This window comes from Myotis yumanensis, unplaced genomic scaffold (assembly GCF_028538775.1).
Source record: "Myotis yumanensis isolate MYYU_CA2020_CCGP unplaced genomic scaffold, mMyoYum1.0.hap1 SCAF_4, whole genome shotgun sequence".
NCBI lineage: Eukaryota > Metazoa > Chordata > Mammalia > Chiroptera > Vespertilionidae > Myotis > Myotis yumanensis.
Window position 1 is genome coordinate 29,310,625 of NW_027223755.1, and position 21,251 is coordinate 29,331,875.

The window sequence follows — 21,251 nt, forward strand, 5'->3', positions numbered from 1 at the left end:
ATTCTTAACTTCTCCAATTTATTTTTAAGCACATTTGTTTTTACTGACATAGGGCAATTTAGTTTTTTCCTTCAGAAAATGAATTAAAAAGAACAAAATTCCTCTGCTTCAATTTAATTTTTTAAATGGCAAAATCATATTTTAACAAAGAATTGTCACTGAAATAATTTTAGATATAGGTAATCAGATATCTATAATATAGATATAGGTAACAGTACCAATAAGAATGATACATTTTGTAATACAAAGTTAAAACAGAACAGTGAGATTCCCTAAGTACTTATTTGGATGTTCATGTTAAATAAAGAAACACACTTAGCCCTAACCGGTTTGGCTCAGTGGATAGAGCATCGGCCTGCGGACTCAAGGGTCCCAGGTTTGGTTCTGGTCAAGGGCATGTACCTTGGTTGTGGGCACATACCCAGTGAGGAGTGTGCAGGAGGCAGCTGATCGATGTTTCTCTCTCATCGATGTTTCTGACTCTCTATCCCTCTCCCTTCCTCTCTGTAAAAAATCAATAAAATATATTAAAAAAAAAAAGAAACACACTTAAAAAGGGGCAGCTACTATAATGAAATCTTCAACAAATGATTACACTGTCTCCCTGTGGAAAATACTAACACTAACTTTTGTATTTAAATCTGACTGTAGAATTTGGAGAGTCCAATTGTAACCCAATTTCTGCCTTTAGATAAAACTAATTTTGTGCCACTTACTAAATTTTTTTTTTTTTAAGAGAACCATCAAACATTTTCTAACAGGGCAGCATGAAGAATAGGGAAATCTACCTAAGGTACAACTAAAAGGAACACTCAGACCTTTTAATAGTATAGGTGACTGAATTAGGAGGTAAATGGGAGAGCAAAGAAAGGAGAAGAATAGAGATACTGATATCATCAATCTAGCAAAGTGGGGGAAATCCTCAACTAATAGAACCTACAAATGATGAACAAGAAACTCATTTGCAAGTATAATCTATACAATTACAAAAGAAGCCAACAGAGAATCTGAAAAGTGATTACATAACTATATTGGGAGAGCTGAGACTGTGGTTTAAGTAAACTAAATCCTTACCAGCAAAAGTCCATGTCTAAAATGGATAAAAATGCACCTGCATGTTAGCTAGAGAAAAGGAGGTAAATACCAAGAGTCAATACCAGAAACAATTTAGAATTGATTCCACTGGGGAACAGGTCTGTGGAAAGGAAGGGGTGGTGGGGGTGGTGTGTCTCACTCCTTTTCATTTATAAGGCCTTCTGCACTCATTGACTTTTTCTTTTTTTTAACAACTATGTGTAATTATTTTCATTAAAAATTTAAAAATAGGGATGCTTAAAATACAGCTGACAAGGTTATAATATAGTTCACAAGGTTACTGAGCACAGCCTGCCAGCTGTGGGTCCTGGCTCAGATGAACACACACACAGATTTCACATATTACATCAGAGTCCTCATTAACCCCACAGAGAAACTGAATCTATCCAGGGTACCTGAGCTTTGAACTTGGGTCTGCCCGGCTAACTCCAGATCCTGTACTTTCCCTCCTATCTAAGGACCCTTGGGGGGAAAAAAATATCTGGAACTCCAAAGTAAGATGAATATCCATCCAGGTTATATATAAAAGCCAAACCATAATTATTCAAGTGAATCAGGAAAAACATTACACACGACACAAAACTCTATGGGATTAGTACTCTTTTACACCAAGAAAAAATAAAGTAATTTTAGACACACCATTAAAACATATTTAGAACAATAAATGCAAAGAAAATAAGTTAGCTTAGATAGGACAAGGGTCTCAAAGTCTGGGCAGTTCTAATTGTGTCAGTTCATTAGGACAACTGGAAAGGAAATAAAGGCAAAACAGATTTGATAATTCTGTAATTTGAAAGCATCTGTAAATATTAAATGACTTGGAAACACCACAGAATTGTACAAAATGAGATAAAGAAAACTTCTCTGTGGACTTGATTCAAATTATCCTCATCATCTACTTTGCATGGACATGTCTCAGTTGGCATCATAAATTTCTCTTTCTTTTGTTCTGTCAAATTGATGCTTTTGTTTTTGCCAGTCTTAATCTCCAATAAATATATTGCTTGAGGGCAGAATTAATTTCCATAGGAAAACCTATCTTCATCAGGGCCATCTTTTATAGGCCTACCTTGTTCAATTTTACTATCTCTATGTTGCCATCATGTTTACAACTACCTAAACACGGGAGAGTGATGAAGATTCAAGGAGAAAATGAAGGTAAGTAAAGTGCTGGCAGCTAATTGGTGACTTCAAAGAACATCACTTCCAATCAATACCAAAGATTTACACACACTGACCTCTTGTGCTTAGAACCTCACCCATTTTCAGCTATAAGCTGGAGCCAGAATTCTAGCCCAGCCTGGATAAAGAACAGCTTTTGTTTTCATAAACTGACACAGGATAGGTGATGGGTGAAGGAAATTCCACAGGCTGGAGGGTCTTAGTCTGCACAAGGAATGCAAGGGTTCAGGACTGACACTTTAGCCCTTTTTCAATCACCACCAGTTACCAATCTGCCATTTCACCTAACAAGTAAGAAGCACAAGCCTGCTCATGTTTGGCCGACTAAAAATACTCCACAGACTATGAACTTCACTTGGACTCCCTACCTGTATTTTAGAGCCCAAAATGGGGGTGGGAGGTGCCTCTGGTCAGTAAGCACGTTGCAAGTATTTAAAATATTTTGGCCCTGGCAGGTTGATCAGTGGTTAGCGCGTAGGCCCTGGGACCAAAGGGTCGAGGGGTTCAAGTCTCAGTCAAGGGCCCATCCGGGGGTGGGGGTAGGGGTGGGGGTGGGGGAGAATGTTTCTCTCTCTCTCCCCCTCCTCCCTTCCCATCACTCTGTAAAATAAAATAAAATGCTTTCTGGTGTTGGCAGGATAGGATGAATGGTTGACTAAACCCTCTCATATTCAACGTCATTTTTTTAGTATATAGCTTTCAAGAAGACAACTGCAGGTATAATTACAGACATACGTCATGTCAACACTGTTGAATGCCTTGGTTCCTACTGAAACTTTTACGCTGAAATTAAATTACTAAGTAGGTGGGTGAACAAATTAATTTAAAAGAACCAACAACTAAATGCTCTAAATTTAGTGTGCTTAGAGAATCCATGAAAGATGGACTCTGAGGATGGACTTGCAAAGAGCACGTCTGACAAACCCGGCACGGAGAGCAGCGGAAGGGACCCTCTGCGGGTCCTCCCCACCCTCCTCCCCGACCCCGGCCTCCGCAGGTAGCGCAGGAACACGAACGTCCGGCGCCCTCTCCCAAATGCGGTTCTGCAGTCGGTGTGTCCACATTCTTCGTCCAATTTTCAAACGTGTGCACAAAGGCCCAGACACAAAACCCAAAACGAAGGGCCTAAACTTACTTGCCAGGCCTCGGTGTGGACACACAACTGCGCTTTCTCGAAAGGAGCCCAGATTTTGCAAACAGTTGCAAGGCAAGCCGAGGTGCGGCTGTTAGACACGCGTTCCACCTCACCCCGCCTTAGGCGGCAAAGACTGGGCCGGCGGGGAGCACGGGCTCGAACCCCACCGGGGCCTCGGCTGCAACATCGCCCCACCGAGGGGCTGCGGGGATCAGTCCGGACTGTAGGCAGTGCCCCGCCCCGCCGGCGCCTCCGGCCAAACGCAAGGCCCCGCCTCCACCCCAGTTCTACCGGCCTTTGGGGATTGCAAGGCCTGGGGCACCGGCAGGCCGCTACCTGACGGCGTGACCTTGGGCAGGCCCGCCTCCTCTCCTTCAAGTGCGGGGTGCGGAGGCCAGGAGACCTTGGCCCAAGGGGCATCCACACCCCGGACAGAAGGGGATCCCGAGAAGGCTCGCGGGAGCATATGACCTTCACGGGGACGCGGCCCGGCCGGCTTCACAAAAAGTCCAGCTGCCCCCCTGATGGTGTCCGACCCTCTCGGGGGGCCCCGCGGGTCCTACCCGCTCTGGTCTGCAGGCCGTCCCCAGCCCGTGCAGATCAGAGACGGGGGCGCGGGGTTCCAGCGTCAGCTCCACCCTGGCCTGCAGGGACCACCTGCACAGACCTCGGCCCCGCCCGCCCCAGCCCAGACGGACCGGGCCCGGCCCGCGGTACTGACTCACCGTCCCGGTCAGCCCCAGGCGTCTGGGGCGCAGCAGCTTCGACGCAACCCGGAGCCCCGACATGTCCAGCTTCCGCTGCGCAGTCTCACCAGTCCCCGCGATCAGCCGCGCCAGTCGCGCCTGCGCAAATCGCCGCGCCCAGGGTCGAGGCGGGAGGACACTGCGCCTGCGCACCACGCTGCCCCCGGGGTCCAGGCTGGAAGAGAAACTGCGCCTGCGCACCTCGCGGGGACCCGGGGCGGGGGCTAGTGTAGGGGCACCGCGCCTGCGCAGAGAGGACTCGTGGACCCTGCTGTACTGAAATTCTTCTGTTCGGCGCTCCCGGCTAGGGGGTAGGTTATGGGTTCCGCGCGCTCGGGGAGCTGGAGGCTGGGCTGTGTTCGGGGGCGGGCCGAGTCTCTCCTGTGGAAGCCCCCATGGTGAGCGGGTTGAAGACCCGACCAGGGTCCGGTTCCGCTCCGGGCTTAGGTGCCTTTACGCACTCGCCTGATGTCACCAGCGGTCCAGATGATGTTTCTGTTTTTCGTTCTGTTATGAGATGTCTGAGACCTTTTGTGGAAGGAAGTGGCGGGGGAATAATAATAGTATACTCAGAAGTAGTATGGTCATCATCCCGCTTTTTACATAACTTTCGATTACTATTAAGATCATTTTGGGGCGCAGTTGTGTGCAACATAATTTTGAATATTTTGAGTACGTTTACAAGCGACCGTTCCAATTTTATTGACATTTAGGTTGTTTCCAAATTTTTGCTACTAGTAAATAAGGCCATGAAGAATATATTTGTGCCTTACTACCTGTGTCTATATGTAGGACTACGTTGCTTTTATTAGAATCACATGTTTCCTCAGGCCACAGGCCCCGAAGGAATGAACACTGCATTTCCCACATGTTCTTTAAAGTCATGCAGTTCAGTATAACTTTTTTATTCCATGGTTACCATAAACTTAACTTGAAGTCCTGAGCCATATTTTTTTGGCACCTCTTTATTGCCTATTAGAATTTAGGTTTTTAGGTGTTAAACAAGTGCTTATTGGAAAAACCCACTAAGATTTTTCAAAATCGAGTTGAACTTCTTTTTTCTTAACGATCCTTTGACTATTTCTTTTGTCATCAGTCTATGATTTGTCACCGGCAGTCAACATAGAAACAGGCCGAAAGCCCTCATGACTGTATTTTGTGAAAAAGCCCAACCTAGTGTAGGCACTCAGTGACGTGCCCAATGCATATTAACATGAGGCCCCAGCCTGGTGATGCAGAGAAACCAGCTTCCGGCAGAAAGGTCTGCAAGCTGCTGGGCTTCTGCCCTCAATGCCTGTCACCTTTCCTAAAGCAGCCAGTGTTTTGACACCTTCCTATTTATATATCTTAACGTACAACCATAATTTTAAACATTTTTAACTACGGCACCTTCCTCCTTCTACTCGTTATTTCAGTTATTGAGACATGTCTGTCCCCACAATACTGTGAGCTGCTTTTATCTGAGGTCTTGTTGCTTTCTTCTTTTGATCCTACAAGATTCAGTGATGTGCAACACATACATAGTCCGAGTAAAGTTTTCTGGAAGAAAAAAAGGATGCCTATGAGCCAAGTAGATGATAAAATTGTGACAGATGTGTTTTATTCCTTTTGTATGGTTAATGGTTTTATTGTTTACTTCAGGTATATCTTCATGAATAACTTAAATGACCCCCCAAATTGGAATATCCGGCCCAATTACAGGGATGATGGGGGTGATGGAAGCAAATGGAATTATGCCCTATTGGTTCCCATGTTGGGATTGGCTGCTTTTCGTAAGTCACAATTTTCCTGAGTTGGATTTTCTGGGCTGATGGTGTGGAATCTAAAGACCTCGGGCTTTGAGACCTGACAAAAGCAAGTGTATGCCCAAGTTTTATCCCAAATGGTGTGTCTTGGGAAAATTACTCTCTGAGCCTCAGTTTCCCTGTCCACGGGAGGTAGCAAATCCGAATTACTTGATGTTTTGTGAGGGTTAAATATGACAAGATATTTAAAAGCATTTTGTGTGGCGTGGGTATTAATAACCGTTGTCTTCCTTTCAAAGGCTTTATTGCTCTGAAGCGGGTTCCCTTGCTTCAGTTGCCCTCATAAAGACTGGAGGTAGGGAAGAATAAAATGGGCCAAAAAAACAAAAGATCACACACCAGCTGTGGATGTCTGCTTAATGTTTAGCAGTCAGTCTTTGGCAAACTTCATCTGTGGAACCTGCTCACCTGGCCAGAAGTTCTCTCTGGTTTGAAGTAACTTTGCACCACTTTGGGGAAATTACCTGTCACCAATCAGTTGTAATTATCACTACATGATAAATTGATATTTAGAAGTTGGTTTTATATTTTGTCATATCCCATGGTTCTGCATTGGCATTAAGAATATGAGAAAATGTGGTCATTACTAAGGCTTTTAGAATGCAGTTTCTCATTTGCCGTGGACATGACCACAAAACATTTCCCCAATAGGTTTTTTTTCTGCTATGTTGGTAGCATAGCATTCAGCCTACTGGGAACATTTTACTAACCTAGATTTATATTGCTAGATCACAGTCCACTATAGATATGACACAAGCTATAGGAGATTTCTGTAATAGTCCTTGGGAATCAGATTTGATGACAGCCATTTTAGATGTCTGGGGCTTGATGTCCTTTGTCTAGCAAGCCCTTCTCAGTTACCATACAATTTGTGATCATGATAATCTCTATTCCTATTATATAGGACTGACTTGAGATGACATAATGATTGAGCAAAAAAGGGAATAAGATGATTAAGACTCAAACTCAGGAGGAACTAAGGCAGTGGAAGAACTCAGAACATATGAAATTCCTTAAATAAAAGTTTATTAACTTTAAATAATTGTGCCTATGTTACAAATAATAAAAGTCCTTTATACTTAAAAAAAAAAAAAAAAGAATATGAGAAAATGGCCTCGCCGGTTTGGCTCAGTGGATAGAGCGTCGGCCTGCGAACTGAGAGGTCCCAAGTTTGATTCGGGTCAAGGGCACATGCCCGGGTTGTGGGCTCAATCCCCAGTGGGGGACTTGCAGGAGGCAGCCGATCCATGATTCTCTCTCATCATGGATGTTTCTATCTCTCTCTCCCTCTTCTTTCCTCTCTGAAATCAATAAAAATATATATAGATAAAAAAAGAATATGAGAAAATGTATATCCAAATAAAAGAAAAGCAAAAGCTTCCCTCTATTAGCAGTGATACTTTTTATGGAGAGGCTTTATTACAAGCCTGGATTTCTCAGGCTCACGAGCTGGCATAGAGGAAGTGGAGGTTGACAGGAGTAGAGTTTATCAACATCATTTATCTGCCTTTACTTTTAAACTATTCTAGGGGTCTAGTTAACACCCTTATATTGCAATATAATTTCTCAACCATGTAATTACACTTTGGAGAATCCTTATAAGAATGCTCTGATCACATTACCTAAGCAAGACAACCAAGAAGAAAAAATAAAATATTCCTCAACCCTTCTCAGGGACAGAAGCATCATTTCAAAAGTACCAGAGCAAGAACTTCAAAAGTAAAGGTTTTTCTGAAAAGCTATAAAAGCTAGAGGTGAGTCTGAAAAACAAACGGAAAATGAAAGTCCCTTCGGGGCTTCTTCCAGTTTCAAAACTAATTATTACATTAGCATTAGTAATTGTAACTTTAAACCTTTCAATTCACTCACCAAGTTCATCATCCTAGCCACAGGCAACAGGTAGTCTTTCCAAGCGTTAAGTAGTGTTTTGCAGGATGGCAGGCTGGTGAACTTCTAAATGTCAACGCCTTAGGGCTGGATTTAGTCTCATGGAGAAGCAGGCACAGTGCAGATCACTGAGTCATAAAAACCACCTAATTTTGTCAGCTTTCATGAAAGTCAGTCCATGTTTAGTTTTTTAAGAAAGCGTTTTCCAGAGTGGCTGTACCATTTTACATTCTCACCAGCCGAGTGTGAGTGATCCGGTTTCTTGGCATCCTCGCCAGCATTTGGTGTGGTCACTTGTTTTTGCTTCACCCATTCTTATAGGTGTGTAGTGATAGTCCACTGGGATTTTAATTTGCATTTCACTAACAGGTAGTGATGTGGAGCATCTTTTCATTGCTTACTTGCCATCAGTGTATCCTCTTCCATGAAAGGTCCGTTCCTGTCTTTCAGCTATTTCCTAATTGGATACTTTTTTAATATTGACTTTTGAGTTTTTATTATATTCTAGATTCTAGTACTTTGTTGGATCTCTGGTTTGCAGACATCTTCTTCCAGTATGTAGCTTGTCTTCTCAGCCTCTTAATGGAGTATTTCACAGAGAAAAAGTTTTAATTTTGATGAAGTCCAGTTTATTAACTTTTCTTTTATGGGTCATGCTTTTCATGCCAAGTCTGAGAACTCTTGCTTAGCCCTAGGTCCTAAAGATTCTCTCCTATATTTTTCTTAAAGTTTTAGTTTTACATTTTACAAAAAAAAAAAAAAAATGGGTTAACTCAAATCAATTGGTTACCTCCTGCCCTTGCCCTGGGGGATCTAGCCTGCAACTGAGGTACAATGCCCTTGACCGGAATCAAACCCAGGACCCTTCAGTCTATGGCCAACACTCTATCCACTGAGCCAAATGGGCTGGGGCTACTGATTATCTTTTTCTAAGTCAATTTGAGATCTTCCTGATTCTTGGTATGAAGAGTGATTTTCTATTGAAACCTGAGCATCTTGGATATTATGTTATGAGAGTGGTTTTCATTCACACCTTTTTGCCTGACTTCTTAGGCAGTGCTCTGGTAGAAGAAGGGTGGCGCTGCCTCCTTATTTTCAGGTTGGCATGGAAGTCAGGCTCACCACCCGGACTCTAGCCCATTGACACCATGTCTTGACGTTGAACTTCTCACTCCACCTTACTTTTATGTAACCCTATCATAACAATCAAACATCTGGGGCTTCAGCTATTTACTAGTGATGACCAGGCAAAGCTGACACATTTTGAAATTTACTTTAACCTGGCCAACAATATTTGAATTATACCCATATTTATTTTTTTCAACAAATAACCTATATTAATTTTTAAACCTTGCCAATAGTATGTGGGGGCACTGTGGCTAGAGTAGAGAGCAAAAGAAAGCAGTGGGTTTTTCTTGGCCATGGAAAATTAGGAGACTGAAAGGGGGACTCCTTACTTTCAGCCTGTCATACTCATCTTTTGGGAGCCCTTATCTGATTTAAGAACTTTGCTTATTATATAGTTTCATACAAAGTGGTATATTTTTTGTAACTCTCAGGGCGTAAGAGTTTATTGAAATCATGTCTTAGCTGCTTTATGTTTTCTTTAAAGATTACAGAACTTCAGCTCTGGGTTTTCATTATGTGTGTTTGTCTCCCTCAATTTACTCATGTCAGGTTGGATTTGGTCTAGGGAGTCCCAAAAAGAAATAGAAAAAGAGCGAGAAGCATACCGTCAGAGGACGGCTGCTTTCCAGCGGGATCTTGAAGCCAAGTACCATGCCATGATCTCAGAGAGCCGACGTGCCGTTGCTCAGTTGTCTTTGGAACTTGAAAAGGAACAAAACAGAACGACTAGTTATCGAGAAGCCCTTATCGTTCAGGGACGCAAATTGGTGGAAGAAAAGAAGCTTTTGGAACAGGAACGGGCTCAGGTCATGAAAGAAAAGCGGCAGTTGCAGCCCTTGAGAAGTGCGTATCTGAGCTGTGTGGAAAAGGAGGAAGACTGGCAGAGGAGGGCCCAGCTGCTGCTGAAAGAGTTTGAAGGCGCTCTTTCAGAAAGACAGAGTATCTACTGCAGCCTGGTTCTCCCTCGCAGCAAGCGGCTGGAGATAGAGAAGAACTTACTGGTCCGAGCATCCACTGACCCAGTTGCTGCTGACCTAGAAATGGCAGCTGGCTTGACCGACATATTTAAGCATGATACCTACTGTGGTGATGTCTGGAACACCAACAAACGCCAAAATGGGAGACTCATGTGGCTCTATCTCAAATACTGGGAACTAATTGTCGAACTGAGAAAGTTTAAGAAATTAGAGAAAGCCATACTAGAAGAGTAAGACAAGAATGAAATGACACTTCTTTTAATGACTCAGGTCAAACTGTCATTGTGACATTCTGGGTTATCCGATGGTTTCTTTTTTCCCTTCCTCCTGTGTGTGGCCACATGCACTGAGGGGCCTCGCAGCCTGCGCTTCTGAGCGGTACAACAGCCCTCAGCAGACACGGGGTTTCCTCCCCATCCCCACAGTTATTCAGGAGGCAGTTTCTCAGAAGCAGTCTTTCAGCTATCAGCATTTTATTCAGCGGAGAGTATAACCTCATATCTTAGCTTTAGGGTAAAATTGTTTTTAGGAAAGCAAAATACAATAGTGATCCCCACTATAAGAAATTTCCTGTCTGCTTTTATCACTCCCTAAATAAATACTGTTTTTCCCTCGAATTATTTCTCTTCTAAAATTACATTTAGAAGTTGTCAGGTAGTGGATTAGAACTGCCTAACAGATGATAATAGGAAAATACTAATATTGTCAAGGTTTTGTATTGTTTTAAAGATCTCCCACCAAAGGGAAAGGGGGTTTCTTGTATCCGGTTGATACCCTAGTGAATGTTTGGAATTTGACTTGTGTCTGCATTCAATAGATATTGTTGACTAGTGGTGACATATAATAAAAGATACCTACAATTTAAAAAATACCACTTGTGTAATTTTTTTACTCTTTACAAAATGTTTTTGCATAAATCATCTCTATTTTTGCCACAAACTAATAGGTAGGCAGGCACTCATGGCCCTGTTTTTCACAAAGCATCCTTTAGTTTGATATGAGTCATCCTTTACTATGCTTTCCACGTCACTCAAGTAATCCTATCCCCAATCCTGCGCAGTAATGTTACTGCCCCCCGAGACCACCGTAGGTTTGATGACTCAGCAGATCTATGCTTATAGCTAAGACTGAGTACATGGAAAGGACACAAAGAAAGGGCACACAGGCGAAGTGAGGAGATCAGATGTAACCCCCATGTGAGTTGTTGCCAACCAGGGAACCAGGGACGCTCCTTAGAGACAGCACCCAGGGATTCTGTTGAGGGTTGATCACATAGGCACCCTCTGCCTGGCATGGCATGTACCCAACAAATTCCACATACCAGAAGGAAGTGTTCAGTCCAAACTGTACAAAGTTTAGGCACAGTGAGCACTCTTACTAGTTAACGGTGGGAACTCTTCCAAAACACAGGACCCCAGATGCCAGCCAAGAGCCAACCTTGTAAGCAGACCTTTCAGAGGACCCCAGCCTCGGGCCTGCTGTGTGAACTCTTCTGCACATCCTCATTCTACAGGGGAGGGAAGTAGCATGGAGGTCAGGAAAGGTTAGCCTACCCAAGGTCACCCTGGCGGTATGTTGGAGCCAGTATGAATGCAGGCAGCTTGGCTCCAGAGCTGCTGGTAACTTCTGTGCAATTATGAAAGTGGCCTTGCAGTGCCTCTGGTGAGGTCCATCTGGTTTCAAATCCTGTTTCCACCCTGCCTGCCTGCTTGTCTGTCTATGTGGCAATAAGACTTACATTAAAAACATTAAGCTTATAGGGAACTTCTGTTAAGTTGTAGGGTATGATCACTAGAGCTACTCTTCGTTGGGTACATACCGCACACTGAACCTTACATATTTTATGCTGACATGTTTAAATCTTCAGAACCATTTTAGAGATGAGGAAGCTGCCTCAGTAAGTTCCCTAAAATGGGTGCTGGGGCGGGGGGCGAGGTGGGGATAGGAGATATCTGTAATACTATCAACAATAAAAAATACATTTAAAGAAATGGGTGCTGGTCTTCTGCCCGTGGCTCTGCCCAGAGCTCCTGGGTTCTGGTCACTGTGGTCTGACACTTCTTTAAAGGCTCAGAATGTCTTTCTGCTATGTTGCCACCACTGATCTGAGCAATTGATGCCTTCAGTGAAATCTGGTGCATATCCTAGTTCCTGTTACTCCATTGATTTGGCACATGTCCTTGGGTAAACTACTTAATGCTTTTCTCTTGGTTTTGACTTTAAGGAAAATACACCCGGGCATTTAGTAGATGAATGGTTTTCAAGGAGAATTGTTAATCCTCATGGTGTTTTCTAATTTCCAACATGCTCTCAGCCTCACCCCCTTCAACAGCTAGATATGTTCAGATAATTCAAATCAATTTAGATTGTAAGATTAGGAAGACGAGTTTTCTACAGAAAATTAAATTCGGCCATGTATTTGCATGGCACCGCCGCCTCCATCAGCAAACCTAATTGAGTGTAAATTTGAAGCCATCTATCTTTCTAAAATTGATATTAGGTTTGAAATGTTCACACAATGTGGTGGCATTTGATGGCTTCACAGATGTACCAAAAGGTGTCTGGATAAAGTGAGATTACGGTGAAACACTATTGAACTGAAATGGTTTAAAATGGAGAAAAAGAACAGCTCAAGAGCCATCTGAATATGTAAATAGAAAGGACGGTCTGGAACAAGGTCGTTAGGATGGACCAAGTGGAAGCCCCTGAATCTGCGCCCTCTCTTTGCCAGGATGGGGAACAGGAAGTAGTGCTGAACTCCACGAGGAAAAACAATGCTTAATCCACTACAGGGGATGAAGGGGCAGCATGGGCAGTGTCCCGTGACCCAAATGGCGGTTCCCACAAGTCCAGGAAGGTTGACCCCCGGTGTCCATCACAGTGGTCCTTCAGTGTCCATCAGAGTGATCCCCCCTGGTATCCATCACAGTGGTCCCCACAGTGTACAGGATGATAGTCTCACCACGTCCATCACAGTGGTCCCCATGGTGTACAGGATGATGGTCTCACCAGGTCCATCACAGTGGTCCCCATGGTGTCCATCACAGTGGTCCCCACAGTGTACAGGATGATAGTCTCACTACGTCCATCACAGTGGTCCCCATGGTGTCCAACATGGTGGTCCCATCAAGTCTCCATTCGATTCACCTGTCTGGCCCCTGGTACAGCACAGTGATTAGACATTTCTGGGTGCATTTTCTTAGGCCCAGTTTGCTTTTGTGTGTGGGCCACATCTGCTCCTGGACCCTGGCAGAAACCCACCACAGCTGCTGCCACATCAGGCGTTGTCAGAGCCACAAGTTGCAGGCTGAGCAGGTGCAATGAAAATCCTTCGTGGCTGGAAGTGGCACGTTCAGGGTCGGGGCTGAGCAGGTCCACAGGAACACGTTAATTGCTGCACTGGGACTGGGCAGAGGCACGGTCCCCTCAGGTTGCTCCTTTGGCTTCATGGTGGCTCTCTTGAGCCTCTCAGCCTCTTGGGCTTCATAAGAATGGGTTGTTCCCTAGGACCTCAGGGCACATTTGCCACTAGCAGACACCTGTGTGCCTGCCCTGCCCCAAATCCCGGGTCACCGCAGCACCCCTGGGCCCTTCTGTACCACAGCTGCCGGGCTCAGCCGCACACGTGCTAGGGTCCCACCTGGCTGGCACTCAGAGGCCAAGTCTGTCATCAAGAGAATTCCACAGACCCAAACAGTGGAACCTACTCTGCTCTTTGCATAATCAAATCATTAAAAATTTTGCTGAGAGCTTCTTACAATAGCAAACTCCATGTGCCTGAGATAGGATTCCAGGGACTACCAGCATGATGGAGCTGAGACATGCAGCAGGTAAGCAGAGAGCAGATCTGATGGGAGGTCACCCCTTCCCTCCCCCTTCTGCCCACTCAGTGGAAGGAAGGTTCCTGCCTCCCTCAGCAGGCAGACCCCTGAGATGGCTCTCACTCTGGAGACCCAACCCCAGAGACCCCACTCCATTGTGGGAGAAAGGCATGGGAGACACCTGGAGAAAGGGCAGGAGTTCCCGGGTGGGGACACACCTGGGGAGGGGCACACCTGGGGAGGGGCACACTAGGGGAGGGGGCAGCACCTGTTCACACAGTGATGCAAACCCTCATGGAACATTGGGATGGTTGTGGCATGAGGAGGATTTGGCCAGACCAGGTACTAGCTTCTATCTTAAGAAAAATGTTTTATTTCATAGGTTCCTTTATAAACTCTGAACTTAAAATCACATTGAAATTAAAATTAAATCGCATTGAAATTAAAATCATATCTGAATAAGACACACTTCTGTTTTATTTGTATTTAATCATCCTAATAATCACCTTTGCACTAATCAGAGCTCGTGGAAACCAAGTCCACCTGCGTCCTCCTCTCCAGCGCCAGGACAGCTCCCTTAGATCAGAGCAGAGCGTCCTCCTCAGGGCCCGAGAGTCTGAGGGCAGCAGGTGAGGTCACTGCAGGCACTGTGGTTTCCCTGCGGTGGCAGACACCCTCCTGGCAGGCCCTGTGGTTCCTTCACCTTGTGCTCTCAGGCTCAGCCAGCAGCCTGGGCACTGCTCCCCTGCTCAAAAGTAGACAAAAGCCACTGATAACCAAAGCCCACAGTCCATGCGACTGGCTGCTGTAAATATTCAAACAGACATCACCTTGTAAGCGTCAGCACTGTGGACAAGCGAGGGGGTGGGACAGCATGGGGCTCCCATGCTCTCCACTTTCACTCTTTTCCCAGTTGGTTGTGACATATACTCTCATTTCTTCCCTCTCATGCCAGCTGATGTCCTCTCTCCCACCTCCTCCTCGCTACCACTACCAGCCTGCACCTCGCACGCAGCGCGGGGTGCACCGTGACCAGGACAGCCCCTCTCAGTCCCCTGGTGCTTCTCTGTGCCCGCCGCTGTGATGGGGGCTTCTACCGACCCCAGGGCATTTCCCCTCCTGCATGTCGCTGTGCTCTGAGCCTAAAGTGACCTCGCGTCACATCTACGGGAAGGCAGGGCTTCATCTCCTATAGCGCCTAACAGATGCCAGGACTAAGAAGTGCTTTGGATGATGGTCGTGAGGGCGCAAACACTGGGCCCAAGCTGCCGGCCCGGGGTCACGGATCCATCGGCTGAAAGGTGAGACCCGCTGTGCCTGCCGCAGGGCCCACCTACTCCATTTGTTTCAGAGCCCTGGAAAAGTTTTCTAGGGCCGTTTTGAAAGCTTGCAGCAAGAAAACACCAAGTTCGTTGCTTGTTTCTTGAATATCTGGGTCAAAACTTCCGAAGACTGGTGTGGAGACCTGGATGTCGTCCCGGCCGGCCCGCAGCAGCACCCCACGCAGGTCCTCGGCAATCAGCTCGTATTTCTGCTGGTCGAATTTGGACATGGCCAGCTCGTCCTGGGGGTAGGCGGCCCCCTCAGGGTAGCAGTCCTTGGGCACCGGGAACTCCACCCACCGCAGCTTGGGGAGCTCACAGAGAGCCAGGAAGAGGCGCCTCAGGGCGGAGGCCGACAGCGGGTTCCCCAGGAAGCGGAGCTCCTGGAGCTGCTGGCAGGGGCTCAGGGCCAGGATCAGGGTGCTCAGGTGGCGGTCCTCGATGCCGCACTCCTCCAGGGTGAGCACCCTCAGCGTCTGCGCAGCCCGGCCCAGCAGCCTGAAGAAGCTCGAAGGGAAAAGGTGGACCAGGCTGTGCCCGCTGAGGTCCAGCACCTCCAGGTGGGCGGCATGGGTGCAGCCTGCCAAGAAGGCCATGTCCGCGTGGTTCAGGGAGCAGTTGGCCAGGTCCAGAGCTCTCAGCGGGGTCCTCAGGGGGCTGCAGGCGGGTGGAAAACAGCAGAGGTGAGAGGCTCCCCAGTGAGGAGCTCTGGGGGCAGTTAGGTGACTGTCTCAGGGGTCAGCAGCCATGACTGCAGGGCCAAATCCACCAGCTGCCTGCTTTTGCTCAGCCTGGGAGCTAAAATGGCTCTGAGAGTTGAACAAATCAAAAGAATAGTTTGTGACATAAGAAAATGACAGGAAATTTCAGCGCCAGGAACAAACTGTTATTGGGATGCAGCCTCACTCATTTATCTACTGTCTGTGGCTGTTTTGGGGCCAGAAAGGCAGACTACAATCCATTTTCTAAAAAACAAAATTTTTTTTTATTGATTTCAGAAAGGAAGGGAGAGGGAGAGAGAGATAGAAACATCAATGATGAGAGAGAATCATTGATCGGCTGCCTCCTGCACGCCCCCCACTGGGGATAGAGCCCACAACCTGGGCATGTGCCCTTGACCAGAACTGAACCAGTCCGCAGGCCGATGCTCTATCCACTGAGCCAAGCCGGCCAGGGCCAGGCTGCATCCTTGAGACAGTGGTGTGGCTGCGTGTAGTGAAGAGTTCACTACAGGTCTGGCCTTGTCCACAGCTCCTACAAGGGTGAATCTGTTGTGTCACCTCTCTTGGTGGGGAAGTGACCACAGAGGTCTCTGTAGAGAAGGTTTGCTCAGAAACTGGTTGGGGCAGTGAGATGCGTGTGAACTAGCAGGAAATGAAATGCCTGGGTTTCATTCAAGAGCGAAAGCCACACAGTTTTAGGGCCTTGGAGCCATCTAGTCCAGGTGTGGCCTTGCCTGGGACCTAAAAGCTCTCCCTTCTGATGTCGGTGGCCCCACAGCAACAGACACAGAGCCGGGGTGTGACCCTGCTCGGGGCTGCGGTCCTCAGTCAGGAAGAGCATGCACCAAGGGCCTGTGAGAGATGCCTGTTCTCGGTCCAGTCATACTCGGGACTCAGGACCTGTGCCTGGTGTCACCAGGTGAGCGCTGGGCACAGAAGGATGCCCGGGGTCCAGTTCTCTGTCCTGTCCATGCCCCTGCTGGAGCTGCCTCCCCTCCCACCTCCTGCACCTGTACTATGTGTGCGCTCGGTGCCTGGCGTCTGCCCACGGACCTGCACAGCTGCGCACTTGCTGTCTACTTCACAGCGCCCTCTCTGCATCCTTGCTGGGCTCCATGGGTGAATGTTACTCTTTCCGTTTCTCTCATGCCACACCTACCCACGAGGAAATCCTGTCAATCCTCCCTCACATCAAGTCCAGGCCTGAGCTCTGCTCACCACCTGCCCTGCTCACAGATGGTCCTAGCCTAGTACTCTCCTACCTGGACTGGCAGGGCCTGCTATGTACCAAAGGGCCAACAGTACGGGCCTGGCTGTCGATCTTGGGAGCTTATTTGTACAAACAATCCAGGGCCAGGGACCACCCAGCCCCTGCGTCTGGGGATGGGACTTGGGGCTGGGTGGTCCCTGGCCCTGGATTGTTTGTACAAATAAGCTGGTTCGTACCAAGCCCCTGCTTCCTTCTGGGACCTGGAGTCTGGGTGTGCTCCCGGCTGAAGAGCCCGCCTACCAGCTCCCACAACACACCCTGGGCATGGCCGTGTAACTAGCTCCCTGGTAGAGGGGCCCTTACACAGTGCTGAGGGATAAAGTGAGTCCAGGGACTCCACTGGGAGAGGACCTGGGAGCTCCTGTCAGGCCTCCCAGCCCTGTCCCACGTGCCTTTCCCTTTGAAATTGTGCTGTATCCTTTTTCTTGATAAATCACAGCTGTGAGGATTTTCTCTGTGCTAAATCCTCCTAGGAATCACCAAACGGAGGTGGTCGTGGGTTCCTGACGCCTCCTATGTGGGTCTCCTTAACCCTCCACCCAGGTGCATTGTGTGCACCAAAGAGGTCAGAGTGACCTTTGTCACACAGATAACACACACAGATCATCCACCTTCCTGCTCAGAACTTCCAGGACTTTGCTCACTCAGGAAAAGCTGGAGCCCTTCCCTCTTTTCCTCCTTTCCCCTGCCACCTCTCTCACACTGCCCACTCCCTGCTGACCCCTGACCCTACCACATCCCCACCTGGGGTCCCCTCTCCACTACTGTGCAGAAGCCTGTTCCTCAGTCTCAAAGTGACCTCAGGAGTGTGCGTTCCCTGACCCTCCACACCTGGACCTGCCAGGGACCTCAGGTGCTCAGCAACCAGCCCGATTGAGGTACGTTATGGAGCATGGGCTCCACCCAGTGGAGGGTCAGGGTATGCTGGATAATGAGAAGGCAAATCAGGGGCTGAGCTGACATGACAGCCCTGCCAGGCCTGTGACGGGTCCCTCTGGCTGTGGGACACATTCCCCCAGCACAAAGGCACATCTGGGCCGAGGACCAAGCCAGCCAAATGTAGGACTGTCCTGAAGGTCCCAGGGAGCTAGTCACCCGTCAGATTTTACTAGTATGTGGGCTTGGCGGCCACCTTTTCTGTGTAGGAGATTGATGTCCTGTTGAAGACAGGAGGAAGGGAGCCCTCAGTCCTCTACCTGGCAGATTGGGGTGGAGGAACAGAGATGGGTGACCTGGGGGAGCTGGGGTACCTGTAGGAGAGGAGAGGGAGTGTGGCCTCCAGCCACCTGGGCTGGCAGTTCTGGGTTAACTTGCATAAAAGAGAAACACCTGTAAGCAAAGGCCTCCCTAAACTAGGAAAGGGCTCCTCACACTCCCTGGCTCAAGAAATGAGAAGCTCGATTTTCTATAAATTTTTATAAGTATATTCATGGCAGGTGGCCCGACAGCCCCCCTGGTGCTCCCTATCTTGTGTGGTGACTGGCTCCTAACCCGCACAATATGCAAAAGTGAGGACACAGGAGAGGAGGACAGCCCTCCCCCCGGGGCGCTTTGGCCCTGGGCGGGGGGGGGGGGGGGGGTGGGGGGTGGGGGGGGGGTAGGGGAGGTGTGGGGGGGAGCCAGAGGCTTGTGGAGAGCCTGTGTGAGGAGGAGCCTAGGCCACCTGCCGGGGGCCCGGGGCCGGTGAGTGAACCTGGAGGCAGATCGCCCACTTTTCCGCCCACCAGGCCTTCAAGGAGACCACAGTCCACCAACAGCCGGAGGCAACCCAGAGGCAAGCTTGTTCAGCCCAGTGTTGGGGTAATTTGTTACCATAACAAGTAATTAACACACTAATATAGTTACTTCTGTGTTATTGGTTTGCTAATCAGTAATTTTCTCTGTAGCTTACTAACTGAAAACAGTCCCCCGTGAGTTCCCAGTTCTACACCCCCACCCCTTTCCCATGTCTGCCCCCTCCTGCCTTGGGCCTCTTGTAAGTAACAAGGTTCCATCATCTATCGGGCTCTTGGTGCATCTTTAGCTTTAGAGGGTCCCGTGTCACCCTGGCCCAGGTAAGAGGCTGTGAGCCGAGACTGCACCCACCCTGCCACCTCCCTCTGGTCACCCCAGACTCACCCGAGCAGTTTCTGGATGTTCCCGGTCAGTGTGGAGAAAGCCACACTCAGCTCGGTGAGCTGGGTCATCTGGCTGAGCTCCCAAGCGATGGAGGTGAGGAGGGGGTCCTCACCCTCGGTAGTTGGGGCGCAGGCAGGGGGCGTGTCAAAGGCCTTGGCAGGCAGGGTGAGTGAGACCAGCTGGGGGAAGTGCAGCTGGGCCAGCAGCTGCTGCACGTGGCCCGCGTGCAGCCGCACGTTGTGCACCACCTGCAGCCTGCGCAGCTCGCCAGGCCCCGCCAGACACAGCACCTGCAGGAGCTGGCTGGGGTCCAGGCTGTCCGCCCGGAAGGAGAGGCAGCGCAGGCGCAGTGGGGCGGGAGCTGCCGGCCCCAGGGCCTGCACCACCAACTGGAAGTTTCCATCCGTGACGAAGATATCAGCCAGGACCTTGACAGAATGCTGGGCGGCATGGGGGTCCGCCTGCAGCTCGCAGCAGGTCCTCGCCAGCAGCTCTGTGCGGCCCCACCGGCCCAGCGCCCTCCCGCAGGGGCACTGTTGCACCTGCACATCTCGGACTCCCGTGAGGTCAGCCAACTGCAGCCGCCGCTGGCCCCTGCCCTGGAGCACGTGGTCCGCCAGGCCCCTCAGGCAGGCCTCCAGGCAGGCCCTGCAGGCCCGGTCTCGCAGGTCACCAGCGTGGTCCGGGCTGGGCCCCAGCAGCGCGCCCAGCCGGAACTCCTCCAGTGGCCACCGCTGCAGCAGAGTGCGGATCACCTCCGCCTGCTCCAGCAAGTAGCTGGCTTTGAAGAGGAGTGGGTAGAGGTTGTGGGCCACGCTGTCCAGGCTCTGCAGGGCCACCTGGGGGTGGGACGCCAGGGCCTCGGCAGAAGCAAAGCGCAGGGACTTCATCCTGCCCACCTGCGGTGGCAATGGCAGGACAGGGCTCTCCCCTTGTGATTCTCCCGAAGACACGTGTATGCCGCCACTATTTTTAGCTGCAGCTGCTGGGAGCAGCTTGCCTTCGGGAGGGAGGTGGCCGGCCAGCCCTGTGTCATCTGATGGTTATTTTGGTCCTGGAGGCCCGTTTGGTTCTGGGCGAAGTGTCTGGCGGCAGCCGGCATATCTTTGTGGAGCTCGGCTGGTGAAAGCAGAGCTGAGTGCTTAGGTCAGGGGAGGTCTGGGCCCCATAAAAGTGCCGCCTGTGCCCACTGCAGGGGTGGGTGGCCTGTGCTTGGGGGCTGCAGTAAGCTGGTCCCAGGGCAGTCTCCTGGTGGAGCGCATCTGCCCCAGCTCTAACCCCGTCCACAGTTATAGGAGCACAGAACAAGGTCAGCCTTGGGCTAACAAGCCTTTCACAGAACCTCTGGGGGCTGGAGTCCCCCCGGCCTTACTTCTGGGAATAGGGACTGGTACCAAGGATGGGGGTAGGCACCTCTGACAACTGTTGTGCCAGCCCCATAAGGCATCGGCACTTTGCTTCGTCCCTTCTCTTCATTTATTCTGAGGACCCTGTGCAGCCTGTGGCCTCCCCACTTCCACGGGAGGGAGCCATGGTCTGAGTGAGCTGGGAGGACATGCAGACAGTCCCTTGTGGGCCTGGCTGACAGCAGCTGGGAGATGCGGGCTCAGCACCCTCCCTCCCCCCCTGCAGTGTCCTCATCGCTGACACTAGACCACTGGTTCTCAACCTTCTGGCTCTTTAAATACAGTTCCTCATGTTGTGACCCAACCATAAAATTATTTTCGTTGCTACTTCATAACTGTAATGTTGCTACTGTTATGAATCGTAATGTAAATATCTGATATGCAGGATGGTCTTAGGCGACCCCTGTGAAAGGGTCGTTCGACCGCCAAAGGGGTCTCGACCCACAGGTTGAGAACCGCTGCCCTAGCCTAGACCAAGGAGGCAGGCACTGCTGCAGGTCGAGTGGGAGTCCCAGGAGCCATGCAGCCTCCCTGATGCCGAGTTCAACTCTCCACTCTGAAGGGTGGCAGAATACGATGTGCCAAATATACCACGTTGGCATCAGGATTATTTTGAGCTAAAGGCACGTGAACAATA

At 49.1% G+C, this 21,251-nt stretch overlaps 3 protein-coding genes and 1 non-coding gene across 4 annotated transcripts in view; 2 read left to right on the forward strand and 2 right to left on the reverse strand.

Moving 5' to 3' along the window:
- The window catches only part of SDHA (succinate dehydrogenase complex flavoprotein subunit A), a 28,784-nt gene extending 24,538 nt beyond the window's left edge, over positions 1-4,246 (reverse strand). The window contains exon 1 of the mRNA XM_070412003.1: positions 4,138-4,246. Coding sequence (XP_070268104.1) covers positions 4,138-4,200 — 63 coding nt within the window. The 5' untranslated portion in view covers positions 4,201-4,246. The remainder of the gene's footprint in view (positions 1-4,137) is intronic.
- A 118-nt stretch (positions 4,247-4,364) lies between these two features.
- Positions 4,365-10,824, forward strand: CCDC127 (coiled-coil domain containing 127). Its single transcript, XM_070412004.1, has 3 exons — positions 4,365-4,469; positions 5,800-5,930; positions 9,528-10,824. The coding sequence occupies exons 2-3, from the start codon at positions 5,810-5,812 to the stop codon at positions 10,187-10,189; spliced, it is 783 nt and encodes a 260-aa protein (XP_070268105.1). The 5' UTR covers positions 4,365-4,469; positions 5,800-5,809; the 3' UTR covers positions 10,190-10,824.
- Positions 6,541-6,666, forward strand: LOC139009655 (small nucleolar RNA SNORA32). Its single transcript, XR_011471376.1, has one exon. It is a non-coding gene; the product is annotated as a small nucleolar RNA SNORA32 (small nucleolar RNA).
- Positions 10,825-13,986: 3,162 nt separating the features above from the next.
- LRRC14B (leucine rich repeat containing 14B) lies at positions 13,987-20,101 on the reverse strand. The gene is made up of 2 exons (XM_070412007.1): positions 19,209-20,101; positions 13,987-15,755 (listed from the first exon to the last, which is right to left on the reverse strand). The coding sequence occupies exons 1-2, from the start codon at positions 20,096-20,098 to the stop codon at positions 15,110-15,112; spliced, it is 1,536 nt and encodes a 511-aa protein (XP_070268108.1). The 5' UTR covers positions 20,099-20,101; the 3' UTR covers positions 13,987-15,109.
- Positions 20,102-21,251: the final 1,150 nt, after the last annotated feature.